This window comes from Atractosteus spatula, chromosome 8 (assembly GCF_055471065.1).
Source record: "Atractosteus spatula isolate fAtrSpa1 chromosome 8, fAtrSpa1.hap1, whole genome shotgun sequence".
NCBI classification, from domain to species: Eukaryota; Metazoa; Chordata; class Actinopteri; order Semionotiformes; family Lepisosteidae; genus Atractosteus; species Atractosteus spatula.
The window spans coordinates 59,773,506-59,786,454 of NC_142713.1; the positions used below are offsets into that span (position 1 = coordinate 59,773,506).

General features: G+C 46.4%; 1 protein-coding gene across 1 annotated transcript in view; it reads left to right on the top strand.

Moving 5' to 3' along the window:
- Window positions 1-12,949, top strand: part of tmtc1 (transmembrane O-mannosyltransferase targeting cadherins 1) — a 135,799-nt gene that overhangs the window by 95,732 nt on the left and 27,118 nt on the right. The window contains exons 9-10 of the mRNA XM_088923605.1: window positions 2,019-2,186; window positions 5,164-5,277. Coding sequence (XP_088779731.1) covers window positions 2,019-2,186; window positions 5,164-5,277 — 282 coding nt within the window. The remainder of the gene's footprint in view (window positions 1-2,018; window positions 2,187-5,163; window positions 5,278-12,949) is intronic.

A 12,949-nucleotide genomic window follows, 5' to 3' on the forward strand; every position in this document is an offset into this window, starting at 1 on the left:
AGTCATGCAGGAGAGGGTATGGAGACAGGGGGCGTGTCCAAGGGGTGCAGGTGTCCAGGGGGAGTGATTCCGGGGTTAACGATCCATGTAGAAATCCAAACGGGTAATCCAAGACAGAAGGTAAAGTCCAAGGCCAGGGGATCCATCCGGGTCGGAACCGGCGGAAGGGGATCAGGAACAGAAAGTTAAAATCATAACGGAGCCAGACCCAGCAGGACCCGGGTTCTCACGAAACGGGATTCAATGAGGAACCAGGAGTGAGGTCTGCGTCTGGCTTTTAAGGTGGAACTGAAGAGGGGCTGAAATAAGGAACAGGTGTGGGTAATGGGACAGAACGAGGAAGGGCTGGAGCGCCCTTAAGAGGAGGAGTAGCGATCGTGACACCAGGGGCACTACACAAGGTCATTACTGTATCCTGCTGTCTTATTTTTTAGTTTCCCATAATCCTCTTGTGTCTCACTTTGTTTCCCAGGAGCAGTCTGAGGCTCTTTGGAAACGCTGATTGGCCCCACATGGTTGGCACAGTTCAGTCAATGAGGCGCTGGCTTATCCCCCAAAGGAAAAGAGCAGAATTTGACTGTATTTGTTGAGATACGTGTAGCTTGTGCTTTATTTAATTTTTTGCCACTCTTAGGGATTACTGGGTTTGTGCCTTTGCAGTTCAGACAGGTCGTGCGCTGCCAAGAATATTTTAAACACCTAGAGTGATCTGCAAGAAGGAGAAGAAGGCAGAATTGCAGCCGTTCGGAGTGCCGGCTTCTCCTCTCTTGCTGCTGTGTCAAAGAACAAAAGGAAATGCGTTGAGTGCTGATGCTCGAGTGGAGGTTCGAACACTGAGGTATCAGTCCAAGCCGGCGCAGAGAGACGTAGCTGACGTGGCTCTCTGGGTTAAAGTGAGATTGCAAACAAGGAAAGCAGCAAATGGCTCAACAGAAGGAAAGGGGACCCGGGAGCACCGGAGCTCAATGAAGCCTTGACGAAACCCGCCAGGGGCAGGGGGAACCATTAGGAGGATCTGAGTGTGCACTGAAGCAAGAGGGAGGGATGGGTCCCAGAAATGAGACACTGCCTGCCGGAATGCCTTTCTGTCATTTTGTTTTGATTGTAGGTGCTCAGAATAACGGAGGTGAACTTTAAAGCATCCAGCGTACAAGCAAAACCTAAGCGTGAGAGATACTGGTGATAAATTCATGTTCTCGATTTGTTTAAGGCAGTGGCAGTGTCTTCCACAGCCCAGCTTGGTTCCTTTTTTAAGGTTTGTGGGATTCCTGGAATAAGATGAGCACAGCGTCCTGCTGTATAATGTGTGCCAGCAGCCATGTCACCCTGCAGCTCACAGCTGGCAGCCCAATGGAGCCCAGCAGGTGTGAGCCTGGCCAGTACCTGGATGGGAGACTCCTGAGAAAGGCTGCTGCTGGAAGAGGTGTTAGTGGCGCTCACCCTGCGGTCCATGGGGGTCCTAATGCCCCAGTATAGTGACGGGGACACTATACTGTAAATAAGCGCCGTCTTTCGGATGAGACGTAAAACCGAGGTCCTGACTCTCTGTGGTCATTAAAAATCCCAGGGTGTCTCTTGAAAAGAGTAGGGGTGTAACCCCGGCGTCCTGGCCAAATTTCCCATGCCTCCTAATAACCCCCCTCTATGAATTGGCTACATTACTTTGTTCCCTCCACTCCGACGGCAGGCGGAGCGACGCGCCGGTTGGAGTATTTCTCGGTCACATTTAATGGCAACGTCAGCTCAAAGGTTTGGTTCAAACCACCAAATGGAGACGGGCGTGCCGACAAGCGGACCCCGCTGATGTGGGATTAACGCTAGGATGAGAGAGAGCGTCCTGCTGTATAATCCCAGCCTTGTGACCGTTCGAAAGCGAAGGACAGGGCTGTGGCTACAGTGAGCACAGGGCCTGCGGGCGAGAAGGGCGGAGGAGGAAGAGGACACTAGCGGGGGTGGTTTTTGGATGTGGAGCTCTGCAGGACCCCTTTCACCCCATTCCGTTGCCCCATCTCTTCCAGCATGGGGTACTGCATCCTGGTGGTCCATGGCCTGAGCAGGCTGTGCTCCGTGGTGGGCCGGTGGGGTGCGCCCGCGCTGACGCTGTCCCTGCTGCTGCTCCTGCTGCTCTTCTCCTGGAAGACCGTGCAGCAGAACGAGACCTGGCTGTCTCGGGAGGCGCTCTTCAGGTAACGTCTTCCTGCGAGATCACTCCCTGCAGGGGCCCTGGCCTTGGGCTGGGGGTCGCTGTCCTGATGGAAGCTGGATTTGTGTCCCAGTTCTAAGTCTCCAGCAGACTTGAGCAAGTTTGCCTGTGCTGTGCTCCACCCATTTGCCCATCAATCCTGACAAGCCCCCAGGTCCCTGAGAAGCAGCCGGAGAGTGTAACGCTGCCCCCTGACAGGAGGGCTGGTGTTGACTGAGTGATGCACTGTCTCGGGTTTGAGTCAAATGTAAAGCTTTGCATGGAGACAGATATGTTCCAAATGCCTTATCTGATCACTTAACCTTCTACCACGTATTTACAGCATCACTTAAATGCTCTGTGACAGACTCCATGTGGGACTTGAGCTGGAATTTCCACACTGCCTCACAGGTCAGATTGTTGACTCATGGACATTTGCTTCCTCTCTGCCGGTCACTCAGGTTGTCCTCACAGGGGCACCCCTGACCAGTTTCTCCCTTTCTCAGCTCCTCAGTTTGGAAGAGCAGCCTCATCTAATCCCTGCTGGGGCGGTACAGTGGTTTTCATGGTTGAAGCTTTGCTTGAAATTCATTGCCTGACTGAGGCACCTCACAGAGACACAGATTTATAGTCTAAAATCATGAACCACTATTATAGCACACTGACAGAGGCTGTTCAAATAATTGTGCGACTTGTCAAAGTAACTGTGTGCATCTGAACTAATTTATGTTTGTCAAGGAGGTAAATACTTCGTAACAATGAACATAATTTTTTTTTTGCAGTTTTTGCTGAAATCGATCTTTTATCACTCACATGTGTTCAGATAGAGCAATCAAGCTAGATCAAAAAATAGTTTAAAAGTGTACATACAGTGGTGTGAAAAAGTGTTTGCCCCCTTCCCGATTTCTTATTTTTTTGCATGTTTGTCACACTGAAATGTTTCAGATCATCAAACAAATTGAAATATTAGACAAAGATAACACAAGTAAACACAAAATGCAGTTTTTAAATGAAGGTTTTTATTATTAAGGGAAAAAAAATCCAAACCTACATGGCCCTGTGTGAAAACGTGATTGCCCCCCCTGTTAAAACATAAATCAACTGTGGTTTATCACATCTTTGGAAAGCTGAGTTCAATTTCTCTAGCCACACCCAGGCCTGATTACTGCCACACCTGTTCTCAATCAAGAAATCACTTAAATAGGACCTGCCTGACAAAGTGAAGTAGACCAAAAGATCCTCAAAAGCTAGACATCATGCTGCGATCCAAAGAAATTCAGGAACAAATGAGAAACAGAGTAATTGAGATTTATCAGTCTGGAAAAGGTTATAAAGCCATTTCTAAAGCTTTGGGACTCCAGCGAACCACAGTGAGAGCCATTATCCACAAATGGCGAAAACATGGAACAGTGGTGAACCTTCCCAGGAGTGGCCGGCCCACCAAAATTACCCCAAGAGCACAGCGACGACTCATCCAATAGGTCAGAAAAACCCCCACAACAACATCCAAAGAACTGCAGGCTTCACTTGCCTCAGTTAAGGTCAGTGTTCATGACTCCACCATAAGAAAGAGACTGGGCAAAAATGGCCTGCATGGCAGAGTTCCAAGACGAAAACCACTGCTGAGCAAAAAGAACATAAAGGCTCGTCTCAGTTTTGCCAGAAAACATCTTGATGATCCCCAAGACTTTTGGGAAAATACTCTGTGGACTGACGAGACAAAAGTTGAACTTTTTGGAAGGTGTGTGTCCCATTACATCTGGCGTAAAAGTAACACAGCATTTCAGAAAAGGAACATCATACCAACAGTAAAATATGGTGGTGGTAGTGTGATGGTCTGGGGCTGTTTTGCTGCTTCAGGACCTGGAAGACTTGCTGTGGTAAATGGAACCATGAATTCTGCTGTCTACCAAAAAATCCTGAAGGAGAATGTCCGGCCATCTGTTCGTGACCTCAAGCTGATGCGCTCTTGGGTTCTGCAGCAGGACAATGATCCAAAACACACCAGCAAGTCCACCTCTGAATGGCTTAAGAAAAACAAAATGAAGACTTTGGAGTGGCCTAGTCAAAGTCCTGACCTGAATCCGATTGAGATGTTGTGGCATGACCTTAAAAAAGCGGTTAAGGCTCAAAAACCCTCCAATGTGGCTGAATTACAACAATTCTGCAAAGATGAGTGGGCCAAAATTCCTCCACAGCGCTGTAAAAGACTCAGTGCCAGTTATCGCAAACGCTTGATTGCAGTTGTTGCTGCTAAGGGTGGCCCAACCAGTTATTAGGTTTAGGGGGCAATCACTTTTTCACACAGGGCCATGTAGGTTTGGATTTTTTTTTTCCCTTAATAATAAAAACCTTCATTTAAAAACTGCATTTTGTGTTTACTTGTGTTATCTTTGTCTAATATTTCAATTTGTTTGATGATCTGAAACATTTCAGTGTGACAAACATGCAAAAAAATAAGAAATCAGAAAGGGGGAAAACACTTTTTCACACCACTGTATATCATGGGTAATTTAACAAACTGGGACATTGTTGGAAGGGAGAGAATACATCTGCAAGGCACTGTGTTTAGGCCCAATAACTCCTAGAATAATCATTATAATGGTCCGTTTTTTGTAAAGCACATTCATTGCAGAATTCAAGGAGACTCTGCAGTTCTGTTCAGTGCAATAGCTTCAGCTTTTTTAGGAGACAGACAATGAAGATCAAGGGTTAAACAGCAGGGGGCAGTATGAGGAGCAGGGAAGATGAGTATGAGTTTCTGGAATCCTTGGGGAGTGTTGTTGGCTTGCTCTTTTCAAAGACCGGATGTTGTTGTTTCTCTCTGTTTTTATCTAAGCTTTGCAGTTTGATCTTGTGCTGGGAGGAGACTGGGGCCAGACAGATCTGCTTTGTTTTCTGCATTTTTGAAGTTTTTGAAGCACTGGAATGTCATTTGGTTCTTGTTGTGACTGGCTAATGTGGTTTATCTTCTCTTGTAGATCTGGAATTCAGACTCTGCCTCACAATGCCAAGGTACACTACAACTATGCCAACTTTCTGAAAGACCAAGGGAGAAACCAAGAAGCTATTCATCACTATGAAACTGCACTCAAGTGAGTTAGCTGCTGCTCACAGCAGAAAAGCACAATAATAAGACATCAATATAGAAGGTTTGACTTACGTTCCAGGTGTCAAAGTCTTTGCTATTGAAATGGTTTCTTTCTAAGACTTTCCAGAGGAAACAGTTAATCATGACCATGATAGAGTGAGGTTCTTGTCTCGTCTTGAGGTCGCTTGCACAGTAACAGTGTATCAGACACGCCCACAGGTAGAAATGACAGTGTATCAGACACGCCCACATGAAGCAGTAACAGTGTATCAGACACGCCCACACGAAGCAGTAACAGTGTATCAGACACGCCCACAGGAAGGAATGACAATGTATGAGACACGCCCACAGGAAGGAATGACAGTGTATCAGACACGCCCACAGGAAGGAATGACAGTGTATCAGACACACCCACAGGAAGGAATGACAGTGTATTAGACATGCCCACAGGTAGGAATGACACTATTACATTTTCAGGCAACACGTATGGATGAGCACACTTCTGACACTCAAAGTTGATACAACATCCCTTTTGATCTTTAAAGAGATGAAAGCAAATGTAAAAAATGCCCCATAAATAAAACTGAAATCAATTAGCCTGTGATTAAAAACAGCACGGAAACCATAAGAGACATAAGAGGCCTGAACCACTGGGCTAGACAGTTTGTGTGAATTTGGGCTTTTTCATTAAGACAGGGGTGTTGTTTCATTCTCATCATTTTTGTTTCAGGCCTTTCTGTACCATCTAAATGAATTTGACTTCAGGAATGTTGTACGCATGTTTGATATTTGCCGTGACTGACAGGAACGTGGTCCTTGCGCGTTTCGGGAGCAGAGGCGGGTCAGATTCCTCGTGTAGCGTTTGATTACTGCCGTTCCCCAGGGGAGGACGGCAGTGTCCTCTGGATGGGCCGCTCTCACTGGCTGAAAGGTTTTTGGCTCCTTTTCCTTGACCTCTGCGGGGAAACGGCGCCAGCTGGCCCTGCTCCAGCGTGGGCACAGAGCCAGTGGCAAAGCTTTTTCAGAGTTTCCATAGCGATCGGCTGAGAAATAAAGTGTTGTGCAGTCGGCTTGGCGGGGCTGGAGTGCTGGAAATCAAGGGGGAGGCAAGCACCTGAGGCTCCAGGCAGTGTACGAGCTCTGCTGACAAAACTCCTTCAGCAGAGACTGGAGCAGAATTGAGATCATCTCATTTTCCAGGCGAAATGTAAAATCCTTCATTTTAACAGTTTGTGTTGGAAGTGTGTAATTAATAATCAGAGCTTGGATGTCACATTAGTGCTTTTGATCAGATAATGTTTTCCAAATAAGCTTTTAAGAAGCCAGATGGGCAGCGATTCAAGTGTGACTTTCCCACGTGTGCGGTGTCTCTCCTGCTCTAGTCTTAAAGAGCAATCAGACAGCGCTTTTGGGCCTTGCTTGCTGTTTTCTTCGTTTAAATTAAGAATGGCCAGATATTTGCTTTATTTCCACCTGATTTTGGAAGAGCCGTTTGTGTACTCAGCTACAGGCCCTGACCCTAGCCCTAACTCGAACCGGCCCACCTTCAGGCCACTGGTCTTTCAAACAGCCCCGCACTGTGTGGGCTCCCGTCCTTCACCAACAGCACCTGGCCTGTGAGCGCTCAGGAGGACAGAGGGGTCACTTTGCAGAGAGAGAATTTTGGACACCTTATCCCATCCTGCTTCTGCAGTGCTCTGCCAGTTGTGTGCCACCGCCTGGGCAGTCCTGGTCACAGCTGGCACAGACCTGCCATCACAGAGCTCGACCTGAGCTTGAGAGCCCGCCTTCACTGGCTGAGCTGTTTGAGAGGCCCCACTTTGATATAAATCTCTCAGTGAAGATAAGATCCTGTCAAGAAGCCCACGTAATCAGAACACAGAGCATAAGATAGGCTAAAGGAGGTCATTTGGTTTTTCAGGCTTGTTTGGGCAATCTGTTTTTTAAAGCAGCCAGTACTGTATGTTGTCCGAAGGTGGGAAACAGTAGCAGATAAATGCAAGTGAATAAGTGCTTGGTTTGAACCCGTGACCCTATGGTATGGTTCTGCCCAGCTGGCGTTTTTGGGCTCTGGTTGCTGCATGATGTTTGGAATGAAGGTGACAACATATCATGTTCCACACATTTTTACAGTTTAAATTCATGTATTTTTGCGGTAGAGTTATTGTTAACCATATTGCTGTGATCTTCGAGGTGTAAAGGTATCCACAGATTTTTCAGAACAGTTTCATCTCCTGACTCCTCACTCCTGCTGCGTGTTGTGTGGGTGGTTTTGTGAATGGGTGTTTTGAATAAGAGGAAAAGTTTCATGTGGTGCCTGTTTGTGAGCTGCACTGTGAGTACTTCCTGTGGTTTGCTTGTGTTAAAACCATCTGTTTTCGCCTCTTATTGCAGGACTGGGAATAAAGCAGAGTCTCAGGCTCTGGGATTTTCTCACAAGGCCCTGATGCTGCTTGCCATCTGCTTTAGTGACCGCGACAGCAGTCTGTTTGTTTATTTCTCAAAAAGGTGGCATTAACGCAGAGACCAGTCTGAGCACTCTGGCCTTTTATAATTTAGCAATTTGTCACTAGTGTATAAAGAAATAATCACTGGCTGCAGCAACAGATGGACTGGGTGCTCTTTGTTTTATAGTTCTTTAGCAATGCCATGAACATAAAGTTGTCTTTATTTACAGAGAGCACTCAGGGGCTGTTCAGCATGGAAGGAGGGAGTTGGGGATGAACAATTTCTGAGCCTCCTAGCCTGTAATTAAAAGATCGGGACCTGTTCTTGACAGGTCGACTGTGACATTGTCTGTCTATAATATTTAGCTGAAGTGAAAAAGAGATCAGAAACAAAAGTGTACGGTTCAGCAGGTGTATTCATTTCTTGTGTTAAAATTTCACATTTGAAATATCAGTATTCTGTTTATTGCATGCGTTGCATGTACTGTAGCCTTGTTCAAAGGTGTTAGCCAGAAAAATAGATAGAAAAACTGGAGTCTTTGTAAATCAGACTTTGAATACTCCTGTCAAGGCATTGTGATGTGAGGCATAGTTTCCCTCGCTCATCTGCAGACGCTGTTCTTTAAAAGTACAGCGCTCCAGGTTGATGTGATTGCTGGGGAGAAGTGCACGGGGTGTGTCGAGCTCGCCCCTGCTGGAGCGCTGCGCTGAACAAGCTAGCGTCTCCATGGCAGCTGCTCACGCCCCTACTCATCTGTCTGTCAGTCGGTTGCCATGGTTATAAATCAGACAGGAAGTCGGTTCCACCTCTGTCTCCAACTGCTTTGTTAGGAAACAGGCCTGGTCTGACAGTACACTGGGCTCCTTTATAGAGTTTTACTCTATAGCCACTGCCTTAATCTCTAGCTTTGCTGTCCGCGCTTGTGTTTCTCTTTGGACTCTCGTCTCTGCTTCATTCTGACCAGGCTGTGGGTTTCCCTCGTGTTCTGCTCATCTGCGAACCTGGATTGCTTCTCTCCACCCTGCTTTGGATTTGCCTTTTGCACTGTGTCACCGTGTCTCCAGGCTTCGACCCTCGCACGTTCCCTGACCACGATTCGGGTCTGTGTTTCTCCTGCTCAGGCTTGCCCGCTTGCTCATCACCGCCTCACCTGGTCTGGGGTTCATCTCACGACTGCCAGACCTCTGCGGGTGTCACAGTGAATGTTAATCCAGTGTTTCACGTGCACTGTAACACCAAGCTGAGGGGCATCCTGATCACTCAGCCCTGTCAGACAAGTCACTGGACGTGGAGTTAACAGGGCACTGGAGGAACAATGACATCACGTGTAAAGTTAAAGAAATGCAGTCCAAAGACATGCATGCTGGTTGGTTACTTGGCTTCTGGGAATATTAGCCCTGGTATGAGTGTCTGCAGCCTTGTGTCAGTGTCTGTGTGTGCCCTGTGATGGGCTGGCGTCCTGTCCAAGGTTTACCCCACTTTGTGGCTGTTGCTTGCTGTGAGTGACTTTTTCACAATCCCTGTAACCACCCTGTCACATGAACCAGAGGATATAGCTAAAAGCAACGTAGAAGTGTATTCTAAACAGAGAACAGGAGGCCATTTTTTACCAAAGGGTTGTGGGAATATAGAACATGTTGCCAAAGGCAGTGCCCTGGATTTATTCAAGAAAGGGCTGGAGGAGGTCCAGGATTAATTAGACACTAGCACCCAAACAAGCTAGACGGGCAGGGTGGCCTTCTCTCATCTGTAAGCGTTGTTTTCTTACAGCCAGACAGAAAGACAGATAGTCACGCAACTGTGGATGTTATTCCGTTCTTGGCTCTTGCTCTTGTTGTCTCACAAAGCTATGGGGGGGTGGGGCTGTGCCATATTTGAAGATGGAGTGAGACGTTGAGGGGCAGCGCCGTCTCCTGTCTGTTCTGATCCTCCGTGACCCCAGGGGCTGCAGGTTACAGGGCAGGAGCCGGGGGAAACAGAGAGCTCTCTTCTCCTGAACCACTCCTGGGTGTAAGAGCATGCGCTCCTCCTCGGGATGTTTCAACTAGATCTTTTAATCCATTGTGGTGTGGTTAATTGAGAGTGCCCAGCCAGCTGTTTGCGCTGTGCGCTGTAAGGATTGCTACAGTACGTACCTCTTCAGAGTTTAATCATCGGCCGTTAACCCAGAGCAGACTCTGGGACCTCTGGATTTACAGTATACTGTCTATAGAGCTCTATTTCTGCCTTTACTGGGTCGAGGACGCCCTGCAGCTGTTGTACTGTCTGTGTACCGCTACTGCAACAACCGTTACGCACTGTGCTGTACACAGTGGTGCAGAGAGATACATTCCCAGCCAGGCGGTAACAGGGAGGTGCCCCTCCGGTGCTGGGGGCCCTGTCCTGGTGTCCCAGGCGTGTGTGTCTTTCCATGGGACAGGTCTGCAGCCAAGAGAAGCGTCCTGCGTGTCTGCTGGTGGACCCTGAGGTCCTCCCACCTCAACCCAATGCTGTTAACAGATCAGAGGGCCCTGGCTAATCCTGACGAGCCCGTAGGAGGAGTGTGGAGGAGCAGCTCTAATTCCCACCTAACGGCTGTTTAGTGCTTCCCAGGTGGGCAGAGTGCAAGACATCACTGTACACTTGAACTGGATAACATCCTAGAACACCACAAAGAAGTCTCTGCTTTGATTACGCATGTTGGTGTGCAAATGATATTAGAAATTTGGGGTGACAGTACTAAAAAATGGGGTCATTAAGCTTTTTAATTCAGCAGCACAGTGGCTAATTTTGCCATGTGGTACATTAAGCAAAAGCTTTATCACTTAGTTTATTTTATGTGCTACTGAGTGTTTCATAGGTGTATTGTAGGCTAATAGAATTTGCATTTTTCAAATGACTAGATTAGATGCCGAATTACGACCCAGCTGGCGATCTTGTACTTTCCATAATTATCTGTGGGTGTCACGACGCGTCTTTCAGGACCCTGTGCAGACAGCCCAATCCGGGAGGGAGTGAACAGACACGGGGAGGAGACGAGGAACTGGGCTGGTAGACGAACGGGGGGGCGTGACGAAGGTGCGCGGTGCTTGGGGGGGCGTGATCCAAGGCAAACAAGTCCAAAAGGTGTCCAGAACTGGGTGTTCCATCCGTGACGAAGACTAGACAGGGATAAAAGCCGGAGCGGGATCCGGAGAAGGGTCGGGGGGATAAAGGGGGTAACAGGGCCAGGCGCTCCCAGCCCCAGACCCAGATGGTCAGGACGCTGTTGCGAAGCCTGTGCCGTCGAGCCCCTCCTGGACTCACTGGTAGGCGGGCTTCCAGGCGTCCATCTTCCAAAGCTGAGCCCAGATTGGCAGGAATATCTGGCTCTTATAGGACGGGGGCAGGAACCGGAGGCAGGTGCAAGAGTTCAGGAGAACGAGGAAGAGCTGGAGCGTCCTTAAGAGGAGGGTTTTACGATCGTGACAGTGGGTGTAGCTCAAATGTGTCCAAACCTGTCTGCAGGTTTTTGAGAGATCTATAAAGCACCATTACCTCAAGGGCTGAGCGAAGCTGTTATATTGGTCTAATTAAGTCAATAATGAGAGTTGATTTAGGTCATTAAGAACTGAGCTGGAGTAAGAACCGTAGACGCTCCGGGACCAGTGCTGAACACATCTGGTATGGACACCTAGGAACTGCACTTACACATCCAAGCAGTTATTCAAGGATTTTTAATCAAAAAAGAAAAACACTGGTAGTGATTACAAGTCAATGCAGTGGGTCCTGCTGCACCTGCAGCTGCAGTAATGACAGCCCAGAATACTTGACTTAAAACTGGTGATGGAGTCTGAACAGCTGAGTGTGGAAAGGGTTTTTTATATTTATATTTGAGCTTTTTTTAAAACCACTGTTATATAAATACCATGAAAGGATTTTTTCAAAACCTATTTATCTTTAATGCTTAAAGGATTGCAGGGTCTGTCTAGGTTTAATGCCTGTGTTGTGGGAAAAGCTGATGCACAATTAGACGGGCGGATGAAATGATGTGCCCTGCTTCTCTGAGCGCTGCTGATGAAGAGTTTATTACCTGCCTAGCTAGAGGACAAAGAAAGAAGAAATTAATCTGCAAACCGTGGATGCTTACAGGTGTTTATTATATGTCTAAAATATAGTAGATTTAGAAAGCGTGTTAAATTAACAAATTTCAGCTGTAAGTCTAGGTTATACAAACCTGCAAATGAAAAAAATCATTGGAAAGATTGAATAATAATGTGATTTAATAACTGGTGAAATTTAATAGGAGTAAATAATTGTAAGTAAATACAAATGTGTATGTTTCTACAGTACATCTTTGTAATTGTAAAGACATCAAGAGAACCTTCACTGTTGTGTGAAATGAAACACAACTCTATATATCTGAAACCTGCTGGCATTACTGCTAATTCAGCTTTTAAGCAAGTGTCTTCTTTGTCTGCCCTTGAATTCACACGTGGGGCATTTTCTCCCTGGGCTCTCTGCCACCGATGGAGTTAACAAAACCAGACTCAGATAACCTGATGTTAGCACAATTCTAAACTTTTATCCTCTCAGAGAAATTGCCAAAAATTGGAGCTTTTCTTTCCCTGGGTGAGATTTTAGATTCTTATCAGCCAGCGGGAGCACTGAGGTCAGCTGTTGCAGTCCTAGAGATGAAATAAGGGAAGGAGGAGATGCAGGGTGCTGTAGCACTCTGTCTCTTTTTATTCGCAATGCAGTGTCAGTTGCTGTTTTTAATTTAGTCTTTTTTAACACTACCTTTCTAATGTGATTTTATTGCAGGCTTCATCTCATTATACATTGCTAACATACTACTAATTACTTTTACCTTATTTAAAATATATATATATGTTCTGTATTTGGTGCAATTAATCTTTTTTTAACGTTTTTTATACGCAATCTTTATTTCCTATTCATACACATTGGTAATCAGTGCATACTGTATTGTCTAACTCAACTGTATTTTTAGATTTCGCTTTTCTGAATGTAGCTACTGATTTTTCCCTTATTCCCAATTTCTTTAGCGAGTAATTCTCTTAGCATGAAGGACATTATTGAAATACATCTCAATTATTATTAAATTAGTACTAGCTCGGTCTGCATGCTGAAATATCACATTATATTTTCTGGCTGTAATCAGCATCTTGTACCGATTATCTGCTGCAAGGACTCCTGTCTGATTAAAATATCCGTCATTAAATTAAAGAGAAAAGACATAACGTGAGTGC